Source organism: Saccopteryx bilineata, chromosome 1 (genome assembly GCF_036850765.1).
Source record: "Saccopteryx bilineata isolate mSacBil1 chromosome 1, mSacBil1_pri_phased_curated, whole genome shotgun sequence".
Classification (NCBI taxonomy): domain Eukaryota; kingdom Metazoa; phylum Chordata; class Mammalia; order Chiroptera; family Emballonuridae; genus Saccopteryx; species Saccopteryx bilineata.
The window spans coordinates 169,815,658-169,841,076 of NC_089490.1; the positions used below are offsets into that span (position 1 = coordinate 169,815,658).

Sequence of the window (25,419 nt, forward strand, 5' to 3'; positions counted from 1 at the left end):
AAGAGGCTCAAAGAGCTGGGAAATCCCCACTCTATCCCCACTCAGTGCAAGGCTTTGGGAAAGGCTCTGAGAGTCAGGGCCTCCAGTGTAATCAGGCGGGGGTGGGAGTCAATTGTTGTCAAGGTGACTGTTCAGCGCCTATCATTTCGTTGGACCTCTCAACCCAGGCTTTCCACACTTTGTAGCCTGTTTTTGCAGGGAAGAAGAGGCACTAGTCTCTGCTTACGACTAGTGTAGTATAGACCTTATTATCTGCCAAGTCCTTCTTGTTAGCATTTATCCCTGAATATGGAGGCTCTATCAATCAGAAGTTGCCCCCGCCCCTTTAGCGAGAGGCACTAAAAAATATCACGCCTCTTGTCTTGGATCGCTGAACTGAGAGAGATCTTATCAATTAGAACCGAGGGTGCGCAGATTTTATGGGTTAAGCTAATTTCAGTGATTGGGTCGCAGCTGTGCTTCCGAAGGTATTTTAGGCTGCCTGCGCGCCCGCCCCTCCCCCAACGCTTGATTGTTAGCTTGAATGGCTGGGTGAGGTGCCCCGCCCACGGAGAGAATCTCCCAAGCCTCTCCAGCTCGCCCGCCGCTGGCGGCTGGACCGCACCAGGCGCAGGATAATGGAGCCCCCTGGGTGTGCGGGCCAGCAGGGCGCCCTGGGCGCGTGGAATGCCCAAGGCACGCGCGCGAATGGGGCGCTCCGGGCACCGGTGGCCGGCCGCTGGGAACGTCAGCGGTGCTCAACCGGACCGGGCGCGCGCGCGCTCGCGGTTCGCGGAGGCCGCTCACGGGGGGGGGGGGCTCGCGGCGGCTCGCGGTGGCGGCTCGTGTCAGCCGCTCCCGGCAGCTCGCGGTTCCCAAGTATATGGGCTGACTCACCGCAGGCGCACTCCCTCGCGGCTTGAATGAGCGTCGCTGCTGCGGTAGCTTCCTCCACACCCTCGTCTCTCAGATTCAAGTGATAACAGTCCTTTTGCTTTCAGTTTGTGTGGAACTCCGGAATGCTCCGAGGATAAATTTTTCTGTTTCTAGTTGATAAATTTGTTGTGATTTAGGGGAGAGCTGTCGGACGCGCTTCTCACGGCGCCATTTCCGTGACGTCACTTTGTTGGTAATATTTCTACATGCTTTGGCTGCTCTAATTTTTAGAACATATGGGTTTATTTCTGTTCTAATTCATTAATAAATTATGCTTATCACTTTATGTTATAAAACTATATGCTACTTACTGCATTTTAGCACAGATATTACCATATCTGATAGTAATATTACCACTACTACATTCAATTTTATTACATTTGCTAGATATGCTTGCTGATATCTTATTGTTAATCTTTACTGATTATTTAGACTGAAGTGTCTTTCTTATAAATGTTCATAGTTGAATTTTTTTTTTTTGCATTTTTTTTTTTGCATTTTTCTGAAGCTGGAAACAGGGAGAGACAGTCAGACAGACTCCCACATGCGCCCGACCGGGATCCACCTGGCACGCCCACCATGGGGCGACTCTCTGCCCATCCTGGTCGTCGCCATGTTGCAACCAGAGCCACTCTAGCGCCTGGGGCAGAGGCCAAGGAGCCATCCCCAGAGCCCGGGCCATCTTTGCTCCAATGGAGCCTTGGCTGTGGGAGGGGAAGAGAGAGATAGAGAGGAAGGTGCGGCGGAGGGGTGGAGAAGCAAATGGGCGCTTCTCCTGTGTGCCCTGGCCGGGAATCGAACCCAGGTCCTCCGCACGCTAGGCCGACGCTCTACCACTGAGCCAACCGGCCAAGGCCATAGTTGAATTTTGAACTTTCATTATGATATTGAGCAGATGTATTTTTTAATAATTAAGAAATAATAAAATTAACCTAAAGCACAGAAAATTGTTCTGAAAAGAGACATCATGTTGTTCACTTACGCATATTATCCAAAAGACAAAAAGCAAACAACTTTTCTTACAAACCTTTATTAAAAGCAAACCAATAATCTAAGAAAATTTGTCATTTTAACAAACAAAATCAAATTTTAGTGTCAATATAATATTTGATACTAATTTTAAAACATATCTCATATAGATAAACCCTTTACATATTAATCAGCATTATCCATGATAAATAACATTTGGGAGAAGCATTTTATATATTTTTTTCCTTGTACATTTCTGGAATAGTCATTTTATTTAAGAATAACACTCTATTTTCTAACAAAATCATATTTTGTAAACCTTGCAATCCATGTTGACTGCTATATCATTATATCTCCTAGTATAGTCCTACTTATATACATTATAATTTTTAAATATAGTAATTTTAACTTATACATAAAACTATTAGGTGGATAATTTTAAACTGTTATACATTCTCATTTTTTGATTAGCAGAACTTATGCATTTTATGTTTTTATAGCCATACACTTATAAAATTATAACCTTTCAATGTGGCAAAAGGAACATGTTTATTAATAAGTCCAAATATATACAACTTAAAATATAAACTATAAAATTAGTTTTGACTACAAAAATTAGAGATAAAAGTATATAAACGAACAAAACTTTAAATTTGTTTTATTAAAAGAAGGTGAAGGAAATAGTGATTTAGCCTATGATTCTATTAACATTATACTACAAAAATATTTTTTTAGACTTTTTTTCAATAAGTATATGTTGGCCTGACCAGGCAGTGGTACAGTGCATATAGCATTGGACTGGGACATGGAGTACCCAGGTTCAAAACCCCAAGGTCGCCTGACCAGGCGGTGGCGCAGTGGATAGAGTGTCGGACTGGGATGCGGAAGGCCCAGGTTTGAGACCCGGAGGTCGCCAGCTTGAGCGTGGACTCATCTGGTTTGAACAAAAATTCACCAGCTTGGACCCAAGGTCGCTTGTTCAAGCAAGGGGTTACTTGGTCTGCTGAAGGCCCATGGTCAAGGCACTTGTGAGAAAGCAATCAATGAACAACTAAGGTGTCACAATGCGCAACGAAAAACTAATGATTGATGCTTCTCATCTCTCCGTTACTGTCTGTCTATCCCTCACTCTGACTCTCTCTCTCTGTCTCTGTAAAAAAAATAAAATAAAATAAAAATAAATTAAAAAAAAAAAAACCCAAGGTCCCCAGCTTGAGCAGGGACTCATCTGGCTTCAGTGCAGGGTCGTTGGCTTGAGTGTGGAATCATAGACATGACCCCGTGGTTGTTACTTTAACCCAAAGGTTGCTGATTTGAGCAGAAGGTTGCTGGCTTGATCAAGGGATCACTTACTCTGCTGTAGTGCCCCCTCCCCTGTCAAGGCACATATGAGAAAGCATTCAATGAACAGCCAAGGTGCTGCAAGGAAGAATTGATGCTTCTCATCTCTCCCTTCCTGTCTGTCTGTCTCTTTGTCTCTGCTTCTCTCTCTCTCTCTCTCTCTCTCTCTGTCAAAAATAAAATCAGTATATGTTGTACCATTATATCTATATACTTTGATATTTTGTTTTATTATTTAAATCTCCAAAAATGAAAGAACAGAAGTTTTATACATAATTTTTTTTTAATATGCTTGCATTTGAGTGTCTGTGTATCTATCCTTTGAAAGACATATTGTATTAATTTTTGTTTGTTTGTTTTGAGAACATAATCACATGCAAGCATGTGCAAATTCCTCAGATTAACAGTCTGGCTCAGATTAAGATAATATCTGACTTTTGCTTTCCTACACACAAAATGCTCTACTCAGTCAGAGAAAATGATAGTTGCTTACATCCCTAGGGTAAATGAATAAATGAATACATTTTAATTTCTTCCAAAGATATTTACTTTATGTCGTGCTGTCTTCACATTGAGAGGAAGATTGAATTTGGAATCAGACAGCTTAAAGACAATGCCCCATTTTAATGCAATCAGGAGCCTTCTAGGTATAGCAGAAGACTTTGCTTTTGAAAACAAAGGTTTATAAAGTTAGAAGATAGATTTTCTTTTCTTATTGCAAATAATAAAATGAAAGATACAGATCATTGCTTATTTAGTTCATTCCAATTATTGAGACATCTGGCATTTTCTTTGTTTATGAAGTAGACAAAATAGCTCTCTATAATAAAATTTAATTATACACTTTAGTATTACTAAGGTATTATCTTAATATTTGGTTATTAGAATTTTGTCAAATTATGTATTTTGTGTTTAGCTAAATGCATGTAATCCTATATAAACTAAAACTATAATTATAAAATAAAGGTGGTAAGTGAATAATATAATAAACTTGTTTTGTTATATTATTCTGTCCTGGGAAATTACCCAATGGAGTCACTAGACATCAAGCTTTTGATGAGCCTTTAGTCTTTTAGAATTATTTCTTTTCCCCCCAGTATGTTACTGATAGTCCTCCATCGAATGGTGTGTTATACTGTTTCAGCTGAGAAGTCAGCTGCCATTCTCTCTGTTTCCCTCTGTGGGAACATGTATTGCGAGTTTTTTCCTTATCATTTGTTTGGAGCAGCTTGCCTATGATGTGACCAGGTTTTGTTTGTTTCTTTGTTTGTTTGCTTTGTTTACATTCCTGTTTAGTGTTTATCTCTATGATTTGTTTTATTTCATTAATTTTGGAGAATTCTCCATCAACTCTGGAAGTATTCTGCTCACACAAATTAGGGGATACTTAATCGCTTCATATTAATTTTGAAATATCCCCTAATTTTTGTGAGCCATATATTTCCTTCTAAAGGACAGCTGTTTTCTTTTCTTTTTCTTTCCTCTGGGTGCAATGTATCCTCACCACAAAGTGGTATCCACAAAGTGACCAGCAACTTAAGGCTTTGATTCATAAGGGATGTAGGAGAGAAGATATAAGTGGGCCTTTATACTTTTCTCAGCAGCTGCTTCTGTTTCTCAGGTGTCTTTCTTAGGTCTCTTACTCTGCCCCAAAATGTCCTTGAGAGCACTTGGTGAGATCTGTAGAATAAAATCCACTTTGTTTTGTGACTTAAAAGGATTATTTACTGTCATGCTTGTCCATGCTCAACCTTTATCATTTCATTGAAGAATTTAGCTGAATTTTCCTTGTTAGCTTCTATCTATAGCAGGGGTTGGAAACCTTTTTGTCTGAGAGAGCCATGAACACCGCATATTTTAAAATGTAATTCCGTGAGAGCCATACAACAACCCGTGTACATTATGCATTATCCAATAAAAATTTGGTCTTGTCCCGGAGGACAGCTGTGATTGGCTCCAGCCACCCGCAACCATGAACATGAGCAGTAGGAAATGAATGGATTGTAATACATGAGAATGTTTTATACTTTTAACATTATTATTATTTTTATTAAAGATTTGTCTGCGAGCCAGATGCAGCCATCAAAAGAGCCACATCTGGCTCATGAGCTATAGGTTCCCGATCCCTGATCTAGAGTGTTCCATCCCGTCTCTTCTTTAAGACTCTTACCTGTTCTTAGATTCTTGGTGATTGCATTGCCCTGGACACAGAGTCCCTGGCAGGTTCAAAACCAGGTGTGGTTTTGTAGATAATTCAAAGTATTCTCATTTTTAGTATGAAAACAATATTGTTTTAACCTTCTACTCTCTGAGTGAAAGCAGGAAGTCCTTCCTTCATTTTTTTTTTCATCATTTAAAGATATTATTCAACCCTTCTTGGCCTCTAAAATTTCTAAAATGCCAAGGTATAATTGAATCATTGTTTAATTATGATATGTCATTCTTTTCCTGCTGATTTCAAATTTGTGTTTTTCTTTAGTTCTTAAGACTGTGATTAGGGATGTCTTTCTTTTGCATGTTTTGCTTGAAGATTGTTACATATTTTTAACCTGTAAATTTAAATATTTAAGCAAAACTTTTACCATTATTTTCTCAAGTTTTTTCTATACTATCATTTATTTCCTTCTCTTTTGTGGCTTCGATTATTTGTGTGTTCTACTCTTTAATATTATTAACTAGCCATTCCCTGAGGCTTATTTCTTTTCTTGCTTTCCTTTACTTAAACCATTGCACTTGATCTATATTTAAGTTTACATTTTCTTCTATAAACTCATTTCTACTGTTGGATCCATCTAGTAATTTAAAAATTATAGGTTACTTTGTTATTTTGTTCTTCAATTTTCATTTAGTTCTTTCTCATAATTTCCATTTCTCTACTTACAGTTTCTATCATGGCAATTATTTTCTTTTCCTTCAGTAAGATAGTTATTTTAGTTGTTTTAAAATTCTGTCTGCTATTTCCAACAACTAGGTCATCTCATATTTGTTCTTATTGGTTTGTCTCTTAAGAATATGTCCTATTTTCCTGGTGCTTCATATCTTTTGTAATGATAGATGGTGTCCCAGATGTTATGGTTATTAAATTGGGGACTGCTTTGTTATGTTATTTTAGTCCAATGAGAGGTTTTTTTTGTTGTTGTTTTAGCACTTGATTAATTTTGTTGGGCTCAAAATGAAAACTATATTTCTTGGGTGCAAGCTCTAATCAGCTCAGATTTGTCGTCTCTAGTGGAGGTGGCTTGAGTCTACAATGTGCACATGTGATTGATTGGTCATCCAAATCTAGGGCAAACAATATTTAGCTTTCTGGCTCCCTTCTCTCCTGGTTTTCTCCCTCATTCTTCAGTGGTTGTTACCAATTTTCTGACTGCCCAGCCTAGAATGCCTGCATTCTTTATTTACCAGTGTCCTTACTGTCTTTTGCTCTGCCAACTTTATCTGTCCCCAGGCTAAAAACCAGTGAGAAATAGGAAATCGTTTTATGTAACTTTCTTCCTCAAAGTGTGAATTTTCCACCAGAAAAGTACCTGCTTCTTATTCACTCTTCTGGGTTTTTTTTCTGTTTTTGTTTGTTTGTTTGTTTTGTAAACATTTTAAAGACTTATGGGCAGAAGTGTCAGTCCAGTAAGTGGCATTCACCTATTACAGGAAGCAGAATATAAAATGACTATTCAAATGATGACTTGAAGAATAGATTTTTGTCTTATTTGTGTTTGAATCTACAAGTCCTTGGAGCATATATAGTATGGGCTATAATGGTACTTTATATTTCATTAACTACTGTTTCTCACCAAGTATTAAATCTTCATGATTAAGAACATTACTTCAACCATTTTGAATATGTTTTGAAATCTACATTCACTGAGTTATTACTCTCATTTGAATGATTTGACATTGACTTGTTAATCTCAGTTCTGCTAATACAACTACTGCTTAAGCAAATGCAATTGTTAAAATAGGCTTGCTATTTCATATGATTAGGAAGTGAACAGTTGTATGCCTACATTCTAGAAGTGAATAAACTTATTTTCTATAATGGATTAAACATTCAGATAATGTCGAGAGATACTTTTTCAATTATAATGACTTTGTGTTAGCTTCTACACCAATCTTAGATTTTCATACTTGCTATTTCTTTTGTCTGGAATGCCCCTCTCCATATTCTCCAATTACTCATAGTTTTACTTTTATATTTCTACTAAAATATCCTGTTTTTAAAGATAGTATGGTGGGCAGAATTCTAAAGATGGTCCTTCCCTGGTCATCTTTTTGGTCCTTGGTTCTTCAAACAAACCTTGTTCTAGGTACTAGTGTGAAGGAATTTTATAGATGGAAGTCAGTTGCCCTTAAAATATGGGTAAAGGAGGATCTAAAATAATAAAGGGATGAAAGATTCCAACAGAATTTATAAAGAGGGTTTCTTTGGAAAGAGCTCTGCTATGATTTCACAACTGTTCTAAAAGGTGATGAAGATGCTTTCCTTCATTTCAAGTAGAGGGAAGGGTTTCAACAGAACCAGCCAGAGTTTTATATGTGCTACCTGACAGGTAGGTTATGGCCTGAGTTTCACCAGGAAAATCTAAAAGACAGAGATAGCTGTAAGCTGCATACTTTTTGGTGTCAAATTGAAGGAAAGTCACTGCTGCTTTGGAATTGTGTGTCTGAGCAAGAAATATAAGCATAGTTACTGTAGAAAATATTTGAGCCATATGAATAAAAGCCAAAGTAAATTCTTCCCAAGAGAGTCATTTGGAATAGTGAATAAACCCCAGCAGTAAAATTGGATCACCAGATATCCAGGGACTAAGTAGTTGTGGTCAGCCAGACAAAATATCACATATCACAGGAAATACAGTTGAAGCGCGGGTGCTCTGGAAACCCACTGCTTGTGATTGGTGTCTGAAGTGGGGGCAGTCTTGTGAGATCTGCAGTTACTCCCAGTATGTAATGTCAATTTAATTGCATTAAATAGTAGGACACCCCTTTGTTGTCCACAGGAAATTGTAGAATTGCTTGATAAGAAGAAACAACACATTTGTGTTAGAAGTATTATGCACAGAGAACAATTTTTCCTTAAAAATAAAATAGATTTTTTTTCTCATTCTTAATCACTCAAAAAGCAAGCAAAGTGTTTAGAGCAAACATCATAACAAAGTACTATGGGATTTGTGACATATGTAGAATTAAAATGGATAACACCAGTGGCGGGAAATGTGGGAGAGTTTAAGTATATTCTGGTTTCTTATAGTATATGTCAAGTGATAAAATATTGTTTGAAGGTAGGTGGTGGTAAGTTAGAACTATGTACTGTAAACCCTAAGGCAAACAAAAAAATATATATAAATATCATTAATAAACTATATTAATTTTTAATGCTAATGTAATAGATTACCCCAACGTTTAGTAGCTGAAGAAGCACAAATTTTTTATTTTACTGTACTGTAGGTCAATAGTACTACACAGGTTTCATCACACTAAAAACAAGGTGTTTGCTGGACTGTAAGCCTTTCTGGAGGCTCATCCAAAAAAATCTTTTTTTTTTTTAATTAGTTGTGGTGTTGACAAAATTCAGGTCCTTGCAGTTATAAGACAGATTCCTCTTTGCCTGCTTGTTAGAAAGTGAGACTTCTATCTCAACTTCTAGATACCATACCACTTATATTAGACTTACAGTCTTCCTCTTCCGTCTTCAATGAAAACTGTTTTTGTCTTATTTCTGTCTGACTACAGCTGGATAAAGTTCTTCACTTTAAGGTTTATGTAATTAAACTGGTCCTATCTAGAAAATACAGAATAATCTTCATTATTAAAGCTATCTGATTAACAACTTTAATTCCATCGGTAATCTTAATTTCCTTTATATTTGCTTTGTCTTATTTATAGTGACAATATGATTGCACTATCCACAAATTCTCAAAGTCACCAAATTTTATCTATTAGCTCTAAAAGTTCAAAATAAGACAGGAAAAACCATTTTTATCCAATTAATTTTATTTTATATTTGTGTATGGACAGGATCATATTAAAAGTATTCATTTAATTTAGAATATCAAAATTTTATTGCTAGTCCTATTCTTTTCTGTTACTTATCATTCTGATGACCCTTGTAACATAATTTTATGTATGCCATTCAAATAACATAAACTCACTATATTTATATACTCAAGGCAACATAGATTTTTTTTTAAATCTCCACATTATCAAGATGAAACATTAATGCTCAGATGTATTGAATAACTTAAACTAGTAAGGGAGCAATAGAACAGAGGCAAGTAACCTGAATACACATCAGATACCTTGACATTATCTATCTAAAACATTATTACATTTCATCAAATTGATTATTCAGCAGATAAGTACTCTATGAGAATTTAAGAACCCTTTAATATAGAAGGTAAATGCTTAGTTCTGTTCAGTCTAACATTTGTCAACTATCTGTGCATATCCCATTTTCTGGAATATTCATTTTTGCTGATGCCTGGGTGGTAAGATATATTTTCCCCAAAACAGAACTACAAAAGTTATTGAAAGGTTATAAGTACTTTTCTTTTTCTGTATAACTGACAAAAATAAGAAAGAATGTGTAGAAACTGACAAGAATGTGTACAGGGTACATCATAAAAGCTGGGCAAAGATAATTTTTAAATTTAGGTTTTAGGCTCTGGCCAGTTGGCTCAGCAGTACAGTGTCTGCTCAGCATGTGGAAGTCCCGGGTTCGATTCCTGGTCAGGGCACACAGGAGAAGCAACCATCTGTTTCTCCATCCTCTCTCTCTCTCTGTGTCTTTTTCTCTATCCTCCCTTCCCACAGCCATGGCTCATTTGAGCAAGTTGGCCCCAGGCACTGAGGATGGCACTATGGCCTCACCTCAGCTCAGTTGCCAAGTAACAGAGCAACGGCCCCAGATGGGTAGAACATTAGAACATCACCCCATAGTGGGCTTGCTGGGTGGATCCTGGTCAGGGCACACACAGGAGTCTGTCTCTCTGCCTCCCTGCCTCTCACTTAAAAAAAAAAAAAAAAAGTTTGATAATCTAATCATAGTGAACTCAAAACTTGTAAAGGTGTGATAGAACAATCCCATAAATCTTTCATGTGGGCTAGTCCAGTTACTCCTGATGGCCTCCCAGCTTTTACACTTGTCCCCATAGAATACATATGATAGAGAGTGTTTCCATTTAAAGGAAAAGTCAGATCATGTCACTCTCTGCTTTTAACATTTCAGTCTTCTTCATTGCTCTGAATAGACGGCCCAGAGCATTGGCTTGAATCTAAGACTCTGTTATCACGCCACTGGTTCTCCACCACTGGTCTCTAAACAGGAAACACTGTTGGCGAGTCGCTCGCTGCTGGCCTTCTGCTCACTTTCTCTGGGCATTTTCACGTCTCATTTACCCCAACACAGAGCGAGCTTTCAGGCTTGGTTAAATCCCAGAGCGGTCTTTGCTTTTGGTCTGCACGGCTGTACACCAACTCTCTTTCCCCCGGGGGCAATAACAGGACTAGTAAAAAGTAGATAAGCAGATATTCACCTGGAGATCAAATGCCATCTTTCCTTCTTGTACATACTGAAGACTTTGCTAGAATTTTTTTTGAGTTTGCCATGCTAAGCTGCAGAGGACAAACCAGTTGAATCCCTTCTCAGAAAGTAGGAGAAGGGAGAAGATAACCTCCTTTCACTAACTCTGAACGCTTATTAAAAGGTAACAGCTCTTCTCTCTTCTTCTCATAGCTTTTATTCATAAACGTAGGTTTCTCATCATTAAGCTTCTCCATTTTCCAAAAATGAGATTGGGAGGGAGGGTGTGGTTTTGATAAATACCAGAAATCTCATACCAAGAACTCAGTTTCTTTGAATAGTTTTGCAGAATTTAGCACGTTAGTTTTCTACAGGTCGCTTCTTCATGTAATCCCTGAGCATATGACAATTTCTGGTAGAAACAGTTTCATCCTAAACCTCAAACCATGCTGTTTAAAGCTCCAAAGAAATAAGGGATTTGTCTCCATTTTTCTACCCTGTATTTTCAGAACCAAGGTCAGGACCTGAAAAATAACTAGAAATTGAACAACTTAATTTGCCCTTGCTTTGTTTGAGTAGGAGAATTCTGTTTTCATTCTACAGTTTTACAAATAGAAATGTAAACAATGAAAATAAATGACTGAATTTCTTTCTCTATGCTTTTATGGCAATGTCACAAATACCTTTGACCTTATCCCCCACTGCCTAGTATGGTGGTACGCAGGCAGAAAGCAGTAAGTATGTTCTGAATATATTAACACCTTTCAAAAAGGTGTTAATAAAATTTTAAATTTGTCAAGTCCACAAATCTCCTGGAGTCAATAACCATTTAATTTTAAATCTCAGTATCCTTAAAGTGCTAATGATATTAAAAAAATTAAATCCTAAATAAGTACATCTTTATTTGCAATTATTCTTGAATTGTACCCTACACAAACAGCAGTCCCTGCTGATGGTGACTTTCAGATTTAACTAATTATTTTCTCTGTTGCTTTTAGGATTTGACACCAGTATTTTGCCAATTTGCAAGGATTCACTTGGCTGGATGTTTAACAGACTTGATACAAACTATGACCTGCTACTGGACCAGTCAGAGCTCGGGAGCATTTACCTTGATAAAAATGAGCAGTGTACAAAGGCATTCTTCAATTCCTGTGACACATACAAGGACAGTTTGATATCTAACAATGAATGGTGCTACTGCTTCCAGAGACAGCAAGGTAAGAGATGCAACACTTAGCCAGGCAGACAGTTCACCTGCAAGTCAAATTTTATCTTTTCCTTCTTGATTGAAATATTGCACAGTATATCCCTTGCATCTCAGTAGATGCTGTTCTAATTAGGTTGTTTAATAAAAGAGCAAAATAAGAAGTGTCTTGAACAATATAATTTTGCTAGGGATGCAAAACATGCTAAATAAGATGAAAAATAGTAATTAATATTTTATATTAATGAGCTTCATTATCGTTTTAATTCTTAACCACCAAGAAGCACAAAAAGATATGAGAACATTGATATTAAAAGTAATCACTAAAATTAATTTGCTATCTGGATTGCCCATGGTGTAAAATAAATGGGTTTTTATCATTATACTATAGAATTTTAATGTTCTATTTTTGCAATCTTATTAAATGAGCTGAATGAACCATAGCATTCACCATAAAGTTATTTTACTTATCTGATTTTAAAATGACTTAGTTTTTCAAACTTTCAGAATCACTTCGCTTCAGAAAAATTCACTAGCAAAGACAATGTCTTGCTTCTCTGAAAGTGAGATAACCTGAACAGTCGGAATGATGCTAATTCTCAACTCATTTTCTTTATTATGAAATGTTGATGTAATGCAAAACTAGAGGCATTCCTGTATAATCAATCAAATGATAATTAAAATGAAGAATATATAGGAAACTGACCCAGAAAAACTCACATTTTGATAAAGTTTGAGACAAAATAAGGAAAAACTGATATGTATATTTTGGTGCTAATTTTTTAAAAGCAAACTGGGAATTAGTCTAATGTGATACACCTGTTACTGTCACTTCATTTAAAAATTTTTGGAAGCTAATAGAGTGAACAATCTACTTAGAGCTATATTAATGTTTCTTAGTTTTTCATATGGGAAACTAACATATTAGGTAAGGCATTTTACTGTTTCAATTACTTTTTCATCTATTAGTAATAGTTTAATAAGTAGGGAATGAAATGATATTAATAAATGGGTTAGCAGTGAGTCAGCAGCAGGATTTATAGAGTAGTTGAACTATTTATAAACCAGTTTAAAAATTAGATTTGCTGTATTAAAATATTTTATATTATACACACACACAGACACTCAAACAAACACATTGTTGACTTTATTTTACATATGTGCTTCTAGGTGGTTGAACTTCCTAAAAAATGCATCCTAGTTTTAATGACTGTTATACATTGAAATCATTTAAAGAAGAAAAAAGTAAATCCAGGTAAACTGCCATAAAAAGACCTGTGGTCTTTTGATATGATCATAGATGTTATTTTAGTTTTTCCTTGAATGTTATGATAGCATGTTTAAGTGCTTAAAGATGAACACAAAAATATTCTGTATCCATCTGAATGTTTCTTCAGAAATAAATACTTTTCTCTTAAAAAATTCCTGGATTTTGCAGTAATATTTGTAGAAGTGATTAAAGACTTCCACACACCCCAAAAAAATTTTTTTGCTTTGTATGCTTTTCATTTTTTAAGCATTTTTCTCCAAAGTGTAAAAATTTTTATAGTCATATAAAGACATTTTCAGAGATCATTTAATACATAGTAGAAATAATTAAAGTGTAGCCAAGATGGTAAAAGGATTTGTACAATTTCCCAAAAGCTTAGGGAAGTTTGGCTAATTATGTTCATCACTTTAATATGCTAGAAAATGTTACAAAGCTTTGTCAGGGTAACTGACTTTTTAAATTAGGCCATTAAGTAATTTTGTAATAAAGAATAACTATTAATTTAAAAACATTATTCAGCCCCAGCCAGATAGCTCAATTGGTTAGAACGTCCTCCTGTAGCACAGAGGTTGCCAGTTCGATACCCCGTCAGGGCACATAGAGGAACAGCTTGATGTTCCTGTCTCTGTCCCGCACTCTTTCTCTCTCTCTTTCCCTCTCTCTCTCTCTCTCAGATCAGTAGATAATAAAACATTTAAAAACATTATTTAAATGTTTTTCTTGTAAAAGAATGTTTTTCTGTTTATTCAATAAATGAAATTCTTAAGTTTACTATAATAAATTTAATGTAAAGAGTTAAGTTTTAACTCTATAGAATACTTGTTGTTTTGTTTATTGAATAACAGAAAATTATATATTATATATCAGAAAAAAATAAATATATATGGAGAGAAAGGGGTGTATAATGAGGTGTTATTAATCCAAGTTTACTTAAAAATGCAATCAAGACTATAGTTATAAAGTTTTAGAAATATCTAGAAAATAAAGTAATGGTATTATTTTAAAAATACCTTTCAAAAATATAAAATTAAGGTTTATCTCAAGTATAATAAATGAGGTTGAGTATATGTTCAAGCAAGTGTAACACTCATAGGTTTCAAAAATTTTATGTTTTAACTTTAAGATACAAATTTGTGTTTGTGACTAATTTTCTGAAGTCATGACAATTAAACACTACATTATGGTTATAATTGTGGTTTGTAAAATTCTTTTTCTAAGTAATAATGAAAGAATGAGTAGGAGGAATATTAATTGGGGATTTTGGTTACCTTAGGAGTTAATAACTTACACTCATAAAAGTACATTCTAAGCCTCTACTCTAAAAGTGTAAATCAGTAATTAGTTGTTATTTCATTTAAAGTACTGTTGTGAAAGATTCAGGAAAAGTAAAAGATGCTAACTTTTATTCAGATCCAGCTAGTCTTCCATATGTATAAAATTATTTATTACTCAAATAGTGAAAATATTGTTATTCCCATTTTATGTCAAAAGACTGAAGTTTATTGATCTTTAATAACTTCGCATTACAGAATGAGTACAGAACTGCTATTTGAAACTAAAATTTTTTACTTCTGCCTCAGTAACTTTAATTCTATATTTTAAATTTGCAAAATAATTATTAATAAAATGCCATAGAGACATCACTGCCTAACTTCTTGACAAATCCTATTCAGTACAAGTAACATCACCAAGTCTTATTTCAGTCAACAATATGTCCAGTATGTTTTCCACAGGACTAAAATGAAAATAGACATTATTCGTAGAGGTTATTTATGTAATTAATCTATAGGAAGAGATTTTAAAATATGGCTTGTGTGTATTAATTTTACAAAATGTTTTTCCTGTTTGATAAAAGACGTTAAATAGAGAGAATTTTGTCCTCTGGTATCATGAATATTTAAAATTTCCACTGATCAAATAAACCTAATAAAGTTACTCAGTTACATATTCCTTCTGTGAGACGCCATGTGAATAGTAATATAGTGATTTAAAAAGAGAAAGAGGACAGTGGCTTACCGAGGGGCAGAGTGGAGAGCTGCCTTGCTGTATGACTCCGGGCACCCTCACACTGCAGTGGGAGTGCATGGTGGGACCTTGCAGTTGTGCATACACAGCTGCGTACCTGTATGCTGCCTTTTTAGAGGGTCAGTCATAAACCTCTTCATGTCTACCATGTTTTTATTTGCGATTGCCATTTGTCTATATAGATTTGATGACTAATAAAAATATACTCCTCAAAAACAACTAGTTGCTAGTATAGAAAAAATATTTATATACAGGGGCTCTTCAGGTTATGGCAGTCTCAGCATATGATGTTTCGAGTTTATGACGCTCAGTCCCATAAAAACTTAAAAACATTGAGATGTGAGTGTTTTGGCTAACGCCGTTAGCATTGTACTTATGGACTACATGGGCAAACTAGTTTGGTTGTGCGCGGTGGAAGAATATGCAGTAACGTGGGATATGAGTGAAGGCATTGGCGTCCCCAATAGCTTACCTGCGCCATTTTGCACTGTTATTACAGTACAGGACAGTATATTTATGTCCTTTTCCCTTTCCTGCGGCTTAGTTGTGTTTTTATGTTCTAGATTTTGACTTTACAACTGTGTTAGGATAGGTAAGTGACTTAGGCTAGGGCATGTTTCGACTTACACCAAAATTTATTTTACGTCACAGTTGTAGGAATGAAACTGTGTCCTAACCTGAGGACCTCCTGTTTTAGAACTAGTTTAACATAGAGATATTTACTTATTTATTTTTCCCAGTGACATTTTATTAGGTGCAAAATTGTATGGGAAGATAAAACTGCATTGTTATCATTGTATTGAAAATTATGTGTGAATGGCCCAAAATAGTGTTTCAAGTTTTTCGATTGAGAATGTAAAATAATGAACAATGTTATTTTCAACAACAACGTTTTGAAATAAAACTAGTAAAATAATTTCATGGTTTTTTTGTTTTTTTAAAACTAATGTTTGAAGTAATTACTTGTAAATTTAATGATTAAATTACAACATTATTTTAATGCATGATTCTCATAAAATTATAGCCATAGAAAATCAGAAGTTCCCGCCTGACCTGTGGTGGTGCAGTGGATAAAGCGTCGACCTGGAAATGCTGGGGTCGCCAGTTCGAAACCCTGGGCTTGCCTGGTCAAGGCACATATGGGAGTTGATGCTTCCTGCTCCTCCCCCCTTCTCTCTCTCTCTCTCTCTCTCTCTCTCTCTCTCTCTCTCTCTCCTCTCTCTCCCTCTCTGTCTCTCTCTCTCCTCTCTAAAAATAAATAAAATTAAAAAAAAAGAAAGAAAATCAGAAGTTCCCATAAAGTTAAAACACTATGAGGTAGTAAACAGTGTTTGTGGAATAAATCTTGTGGTATAAATTTGTGCATGCACTCTAATCTGATTGTTTATTGTCTAATCATGTCTTAATCTTCATGTAATTAGATGGTTACTATCCTTTATCTAGATTAATTCTTTGCAAGTGAGTTTTAAATGATAAGTATAGTATCAGTTAAAAACTCCAAGTATACATAAATTAAGGGCCAGACAGACTGCCTTTTAAATAATATAAAAATATTTCAAAATAAATACTATATGGGACAGAGCAAAGTGGTTTTACAGTTGTTCTTATGGAAAATAATACAATAATTAATAAATAATAATATAAGAATAATCTGTTTTATGCACTCACAACTGTAATCCTACTACTGACCCACCCTGTATGTAGTTGAACAGCCTAATCTTTAAGATTTCTTTTAAAATATTAAAATGTTCTCATATACAGAACTTATAGCACTAATAACCTGGTTTATTCAATGAGTTTGCTAATTAAGTCAGACTCAAATACACCTAGATTTTGAGGCAATTCAGTATTGAATACTGTATATAAGATACATTACTTCTGCTTTACAATAACTGGCCATTATCAATGAGAAAAATTGCTTTCAAATTAATATTAAGCCTGACCAGGCAGTGTTGCACAGTGCATAGAGCATCAGACTGGGATGCGGAGGACCCAGGTTCGAAACCCTAAGGTCACCAGCTTGAGAGCAGGCTTATCAGTGTTGAGCGTGGGCTCACCAGCTTGAGTGCGGCGTGGCTGGCTTGAGCATGGGATCATAGACATGACCCCATGGTCTCTGTCTTGAGCCCAAGGTCACTGGCTTGAGCAAGGGATCACTCACTCTGTGGTAGCCTCCCAGTCAAGGCACATATGAGAAAACAGTCAATGAATAACTAAAGTGCCACATCAAAGAATTGGTGCTTCTCATCTCTCTGCCTTCCTGCCTGACTATTCCTATCTGTTTGTCTCTCTGACTCTCTCTCTGTCTCTGTCAAAAAATTAATATTAAAACTCCAGCAAAGATTTTTCCTCTTGCTTCTGTATGTCATTATTTGGAGGGCAATGAATTTTACGTTATTTATTCTACAACCTCATGCTATACAACTTAATCCTTATTTCTTTAATGTTAAAATAAGAGCCCTGCAAGATTATTAGGAAAAATCAAAGCAAAAGTAGGTTTATAGTTGTTTGTATGTAAAAAGACATGCAGTTTATGATCATTACAATAGCTTTATTAACGCAAAAGAATGTCACAGTGGCTCAGTGCACTTAGGTACAATCTTGTTCAAAATGCCGCCTTCATTATTTATACATTCTTGTAGTCTACTTGCTCTATACTCCAGCACACTTTGGCACAGAGTTCCTACCTACTCTTTCCCATCCCTGTATACTTCAAGCATCTGGGTGAAATAAAAAGACCAAAGCCTGTCAATATTTTTCAGTATCAAATTTTATAAAGTTGTCTCTGATATAACTTGAAAGAAGGATTAACTTTCTTATAGAACACCTTTTTAATGCAAAGCTATATGTCTATATCATAGAAACTGCTTTAATGAGGGGAAGACGTAAGCAGTTAACTATTTGGGCATCTGTCCATCACTTGGATTTACATTGCTAAGTTGATGGACCTATTGAAAGTAATGATATGAAGCATTTTTCACCATATAAGTATTTTATACCATTCTCTTTTTTTATACAATATAATTATTCTGAGGAAAATCAAAATAATCTAATACTAATTATCAGGAAAGTCTCTTTTTTTCTCTTTATTTTATATAGTTGGTAGATAGATAGATGGTAGATAGATAGATAGACAAACATATGTGTCTATATGTTTGTATCTCTAAAAGTAAAACGACTACTGTGTAATGTGTGTTTTTCAAAGCCATGTAAAGGATAACAAGTTTGATAACGTAGAAATTACACTTGTTTTGTTTGACTATAACCCTTGAAGTAACATTTTAATGTCATTGCAGACCCACCTTGCCAGACGGAGCTCAGCAATATTCAGAAGCGGCAAGGGATAAAGAAGCTCCTAGGTGAGTAATAGATTCTTCTTCTGAAGTCTTTATTGCTTACATAAATAGCCCCTGGGAAACAGCAGCATAAAATCAATATTAATCCAACAAAGACAGACTACACTAAATTTAAATAACAAAATTTATGAAGTTTTTGAAAGCCATTTAACTTACTTTTATCTTACCTATTGAAAGATATGTCTGTTTTATTACCCTAATATAATGTTCATTTTGAGAGTTATTAAATAAAAAAGAAAGAAATTTAAACAATGCTGACATTAAAGTATCAGCAGAAATTTAAATTCTGATTTTATGGTTAACATCTCAAGAATTGATAGCATATATGTATGGGGAGATAGTAAGTATGTCTTGAGAATGTCAAAAAAAAAAAAATGATGCCTGACCTGTGGTGACGCAGTGGATCAGGCATTGACCTGGAACGCTGAGGTCACCGGTTTAGAACCTTGGGCTTGCTCGGTCAAGGCACATGTGGGAGTTGATGCCTCCTGCTCCTCCCCACCTTCTCTCTTCTTCTCTCTATCTCTCTCTTTCTGTGTCTCTCCTATCTAAAATGAATGAATAAAAACACCAAAAAACTGTACCTGTTAAAAAAATTTTGAACACACATTTTAGTGTTTTTCATTAGCACCTTTTACTAACTTTTATTAAGTTAAAAGTATTAGAGCGTTAAATCAATAGATAATATATAGATAGTTTCCAGTTTCACCCACCCAGACCAAATAAGATTATTGAACTATTAAATAAAATGATTTTGTTTATTTTTAGAAACACACAGTTTTAAATAAACTTTTTGAGGTAACTGTAGATTCAAAAATGTTTATGAAGACAGTACATAGTTTCCATATATCCTTTAATCAGCCTAACCTAAACTTACCATTTTACCATGTATCAAATAACCACTATATATGTCTCAAATTTAAGAAATTAAGCTTGCTATAATCTTATTCATTAAGTTTCAGAGTTTATTTGAATTTTAAGAGTTCTTCCACTGATATCTTTTTTCAGTGCAATACACCATATATGCAATTTTAAAAAATGTATGTTAATGCCCTTGTGTATTTAGTGGCAAAAGTTTTATGTTTTTAAATATGTATTATATTATGATATGCTATTTTTTTATAATTACAATATTATATAATTTAAAAAGAAAAATTTTTACATTACTTTAATATTCTTGCTTCAAAATTAAAAGGTACTTTTTTGTAATAAAGCATTGTTTGATGTTAAGTATTACATAATAAAGCTAACCTGTCATGTTTCTCTTAACTCTAACAAAATACACATGTATTACAGGGAAATAACATTCTTACATTCATTTATCTCCACAAATCAGTAGTTAGCCATGTACAATGAGAAAAGCCATTGAAATTCTACTAAAAGTAATTTTAGACTTGATCTTGTTATACTATTGACAAAAGTTGATTGAAATTCAGACTTCGAGTATTTTAAATTACAAAATAATGAAAATATTTAGCTCTCAAATGGGACGAATCGCCTTTATTCTTCTCACATAATAAAAATGAAAGTCATTAATTTGGGGAAGTACTGAATGTCTTAAATATTTTTTTCTAATTTAGATAGGATCATAGTCCTTGTCTGAAAATTGATCAATTGTTTTATGAGTAGACTGCCATATGTTCTAATTTGCAAATTCAGTCTTGGTTGACATCTGCATTTCTAGCATAATTCTTAATAGTGCTTTCTCTTATTTTCAAAGTATACTGGCCTAAAGGTTAAATTAAAGAATCATAGTTATTATACCTCATAACATTTTATGTAAAATATGTGAAATAATGATAGTTTTTAAATGAGGTTGAGTAAGAATGTTGAAAGTTTTCTTATTTTTGCTGGCCTTTAATCAACAAAAGTGATGCTCATGTTTGGTGATACTTTGTCTACCTCACTGAAAGACCAGTAGTCCAAAATTTTCAAATGAATTACAATTTTTAAACAAAGTTGACTAGTTATAGATCAGAATTTTGAAACTTTTTAAAAGAAGAAAATCATGATCCTACATTGTTGTAAGACTAAGTGAATAAAATATTATCTTTTACCCACTTACTCACTTGTTCTTTTCTTTCACCAAATAACTATAGTGTGTCTGGTCACTGAGAAAATATAATAATTAGAAATGACAAGAAAATTTTCTAATCTTCCAAAGCTTACATTGTAGTATTTGAGGGTTTACTGAAGAATGTGAATTTATTTCTAAGTTATTAATTAAACATCTATGATATTATTAGCGATGTGCCAGGTACAACATTAGATATTACATATGAACATAAATGTTTATCTTTCTCACTAGACTGATTTTAAGAGTTTTTAACAAAGCAATCAAAATGATGAGACCCAAAAATTCCCAGGATAGAGAATATCACTGTCTATTGGTGAAAGCATGTAATGACAGGCTCATACACACATCCACACACAGGAAGAAGAATATCACAAATCCTCCATCTTAAGAGCAGGTTTCATATTAAGTGAAGTCTTAAATTGGAAGAATTTAGTATGCCATGCTTTGTCATCTGAATTATTTAATATGCATACCATTAATCAGATTTTCATTCTGTATTAGACCTCTCAAAACGTTATCCTTTGCAGAATATACTAACTTAACAAAATATAAGCATTTTTTATGACAGTGGCCAGCTTCATAGACTGAAGCAGTGTATGTGTGCCTTGAGTGAATTAATGTATAATTGATGACTATCAAAGAGGAACTCAACTTATTAATAATGTGCATGTGTGTTTCTCAGGACAGTACATACCCCTATGTGATGAAGATGGTTACTACAAGCCAACACAATGCTATGGCAGTGTTGGGCAGTGCTGGTGTGTTGACAGATATGGAAATGAAGTCATGGGATCCAGAACAAATGGTGTCGTAAGTTGTGGTAAGCAAACAGGTGCTTTCTTAGCGATATTAACAAGCACAGTATAAGAATTTAAGAATTTCATTCATTTGTTCAAGTGTTTATTTAATAAGGATGCACTTTATACAAAGAATAAATTTTTGAAGGAGTAATAAAAAACTTACCTCTAGCATATTAAAATTTGTATAATTAATAAATGGAATTGCATCATTTAGACATTTTATGGGATAATTATTGAAAAGTAGGTTTCTTTAACTGCTTCTAATACAGAAAGGACGGTAAATACCTCCAGTTTGTCTCTGAGGTGAGTCAGACCATTGTGATCCATTCCTTTAGCATGTGCCACACACACAGCACCCTTCTTTCTGTTTACCTTTGGAGAAGTTGACTTTGTGATTACATATTATATATTACATATTATAATTATTAGTGATACCAGAATTTTAATTTATGTTGTTAATAAAAATTATGTAGAGTTGAATTCAATAAGTAAATAGGGCAATTGTTTGGGAACATGACCTCTGAGTTTTCTCAGCATGTTGATATTATTAAGAAAATACATGAAGTAGGAGAATAAAAATAACATTTTGTTCAAAGAAGCTCTGAATTTCAATGTGTCATATTATGAAATAAGGCAAATTATAAATATTGGATTACATTAATAGAATATATTATGATTAGCTACCAAAGAATTATAAGACTAAAATACTAAAAAGGGAAAAAAATAAACACACAAACATTAGAGGAGATAAAAAAATAAACATATACTGAATAATAATGTGTATTATTACCTCCATAAATAGTAATGTGTATATGTCTAAAGGTTTTTTTAAATACTGACTGGATATGTTAGTTTTCCATGCTGTTATAACATATTCTCATAACCTTTGGGGCTTAACCCACACAAATTTATTATCTAATGGTTCTGTATGTTAGAAGTCTAGAAGTCCAGCATGGGTCTCCTTGCAATGAACATCAAAGGTATCTTCAGGGCTGCATTCCTTCTCTAGGCTTTAGAGAACATTCTGATTCCTTGCCTCTAGAGACTGATCACATTTCTTAGCCTGTGGACCCTTTACTCCAAATTCAAACCAGGCAACACTGCATCGCGCTGACCGTTCTTCTGAAATCATATCTCCCTTTTACTCTACATGGGAAAGGTTCTATGACTTCAGAGACACAGTGATTATCTGGGTCCAGCAGACTGATCTAAAATAGTCTCCTGGTTTTAAGGTCCCATTTTAATCACATCTGCAAAATCCTTTTACCATGTAAGGTCACATATTTGCAGGTTTTAGTGCTTAGGAATTGAAGATTGTGGCAGGGAAATTAGTTTATTTATTATAATTGTAGAAAAAAATTTAATTCTTTATCAGAATTAAAGTTTGACATGGACTCTATAAAAACTAGGCTGAGGTCAGTATTCCTGAACTTGAAATTTTACATATCAGACCTCAGTAACAATTCTGCTTTTCAGCACTAACAAATAATAGAGTATGGATTTTTTTTCTTACCTTTGTTAAATAAGCTAATGAGAAAATGAAAATTTTATTAATTTTATTAACTTTCTCCATTTTCATCAGAGTTTTATATTCTTCAGAAATCATTTCACTACTCAGGCAAATAACCTTAATGTTTACATTTTTCCTAAGCTATTGATTTTGAGATCTCTGGAGATTTTGCAAGTGGAGATTTCCATGAATGGACTGATGATGAGGATGATGAAGATGATATTATGAATGATGAAGATGAAATTGAAGATGATGATGAAGATGAAGGGGATGATGATGATGATGATGGTGATGACCATGATGGGTTCATTTGAGAAGAGCTGAGATCAATACATTTAACATTTCTATTATTTACAAAGTGGTAGCCTATTGAGAATTACCTTCTTGTTCCCAAACAAAATGATTCTAAAACTCATGTATATTTTGTATAATTATTTCAAATATTACAGCTAAAGTCATAGAACTTTATGTTTAATAAGAAACATTTACTTTTGAGTTTTTATATGCCTTAGAGAAAAAGAAAACACATATGAAGTCTGGCCAGATTGAAGAAAGTTACAAAGAGCTACTGAAATAAACAAACACAAATTTTTATAATGTCAAAGTATATAAATCTTCCACAAACAAAACAACCATTATTTGAGGTCCTATGTGTTATGTTTCTGAGAGATACTCTAAGTTAAATTTACAATAACTTATTGGTGACCTAGGTCCATAGGATTTTATGAAAATATGCGTGACCTTAGTTATAATTCCAAAATATCATTTTTTCCAAAAACCAGAGATGAGTGAGGCAGATACCACACAGGGTAAGAAAAATAAGGAATCCTACATCATGTTTACATTAATAATGATGTTTTTAATTATTGAGTTATTCTGGATATGATCGAATAATTTATGAAATGGCAAGTATGTAAAACCATGGAATCTGAAAGTTAAAAACTTAGTTGTTCCTTCTAATTTTTATTTTAATTTGGATAGCAGTCTTATGTAGATATTTTTATATTATATTCTTAAACAGCATGATTTCTTTACCTTTCTAGATTTCTTTATCTTTCTGACCAGCAACTTAGCGTGCAGAATTTAAAGTAGGAAGACAAAAGGAAAGATTTATTTAAATTATATTTTCACATATAGTTTATCATATGCCCAATGTCAAGTTTAAAAAGCTTAGTTAACTTTATTTCCTATTTTAAATAAAAATTTACATTTAATCTAAGATTTTCCCATTTTTGTTACTAGTGTTGAAATTTAGAGAACGTATTGTATGGTGCCTTGCAAAATAGAAATAGAAAGGTTTTAGCATGCATACCACTATAGAATATTAGGCAACTTATAAGCACACCTAATTAACAAATTAATACCAATAAAGGTACTGCTGCTGGAATGAAGAAAATGGAATATGTTTCTTTCTTTTTTCAAATTGTTACATAATTGCCATGTGGACTTGTTTATGATTATTGTGTGGAGTAGCATTTAAGATTTAACTGTAACAAAAATTACTTTAATTACTTCTATTTAAGTTAGCATGTTAAGTGTGTGGACCTTTCAGCACACCATCACTCTTCAGTATATCAGACCTATGGTTTTGTGCCCATAATAAAAATGAAAAAAAAAACTGTTGAATATTTCACATTGATATTATAATTTAAACAGTGGGTCAACAGGTTTCCCGATATACAATTCATTGAAAGTAAAATTGGTGGGTTATTTCCATTTGGTTAATGAACACTAAAAAATAAATTTTAATGTAGACTTTATGTAATATTTAAAGTATAATGCATTTTCTTTTTTACTGTTTATGTATAGTTTACAAAATAAAGAATCTTATAACCAAATTAAACTGTTCCTTAAATATTTTTCTGGGGTATAAATAGTAGCATGAAGCATTATTAATCTATTTCCTGTTTTTTAAAATGAATATATTCCAAACTAGCTAAGAAAAGTATTGAAAGTTTTCAGTTTTAATTTCAAAGCTTTTGGTATCGTGGATATTGTTTTTCTACCCTGTTAAATGATTTTTGTCTGTTGATTTGTTTTAATTTTTTCATTTGTCATAATGTTGCAAGTAAACATTTTTTTTTGTTGAAGGTGGTGATTTAACACCAATTTTTATGGTATTATATTTAACATATTTAGCTAAAGTTCTATAGCAATAATATTTTAAAAACTGATAGAATAACTTTTAACAAATGTATAGGAATCAGAAAATATAATATAGGTTTATTGGAAAAAACAATCAAATTCTATATGGAGCTTTAACAAATAAATTTAAAATAACAAATATAGTAGGTTTAAAGTTAAGCTTTTTTTTTTCTTTTGTATTTTTCCGAAGTCGGAAGTGGGGAGGCAGTCAGACAGACTCCCGCATGCACCTGACCGGGATCCACCCGGCTTGCCCACCAGGGGGCGATGCTCTGCCCATCTGGG

At 34.0% G+C, this 25,419-nt stretch overlaps 1 protein-coding gene across 1 annotated transcript in view; it reads left to right on the top strand.

The window, feature by feature from the left end:
* SPOCK3 (SPARC (osteonectin), cwcv and kazal like domains proteoglycan 3) overlaps positions 1 to 23,751 on the top strand; it is a 366,111-nt gene extending 342,360 nt beyond the window's left edge. The window contains exons 8-11 of the mRNA XM_066279585.1: positions 11,743 to 11,964; positions 18,543 to 18,605; positions 21,362 to 21,499; positions 23,131 to 23,751. Of these exons, the coding sequence (XP_066135682.1) occupies positions 11,743 to 11,964; positions 18,543 to 18,605; positions 21,362 to 21,499; positions 23,131 to 23,303 (596 nt within the window). The 3' untranslated portion in view covers positions 23,304 to 23,751. The remainder of the gene's footprint in view (positions 1 to 11,742; positions 11,965 to 18,542; positions 18,606 to 21,361; positions 21,500 to 23,130) is intronic.
* The last annotated feature ends 1,668 nt before the right edge of the window (positions 23,752 to 25,419 follow it).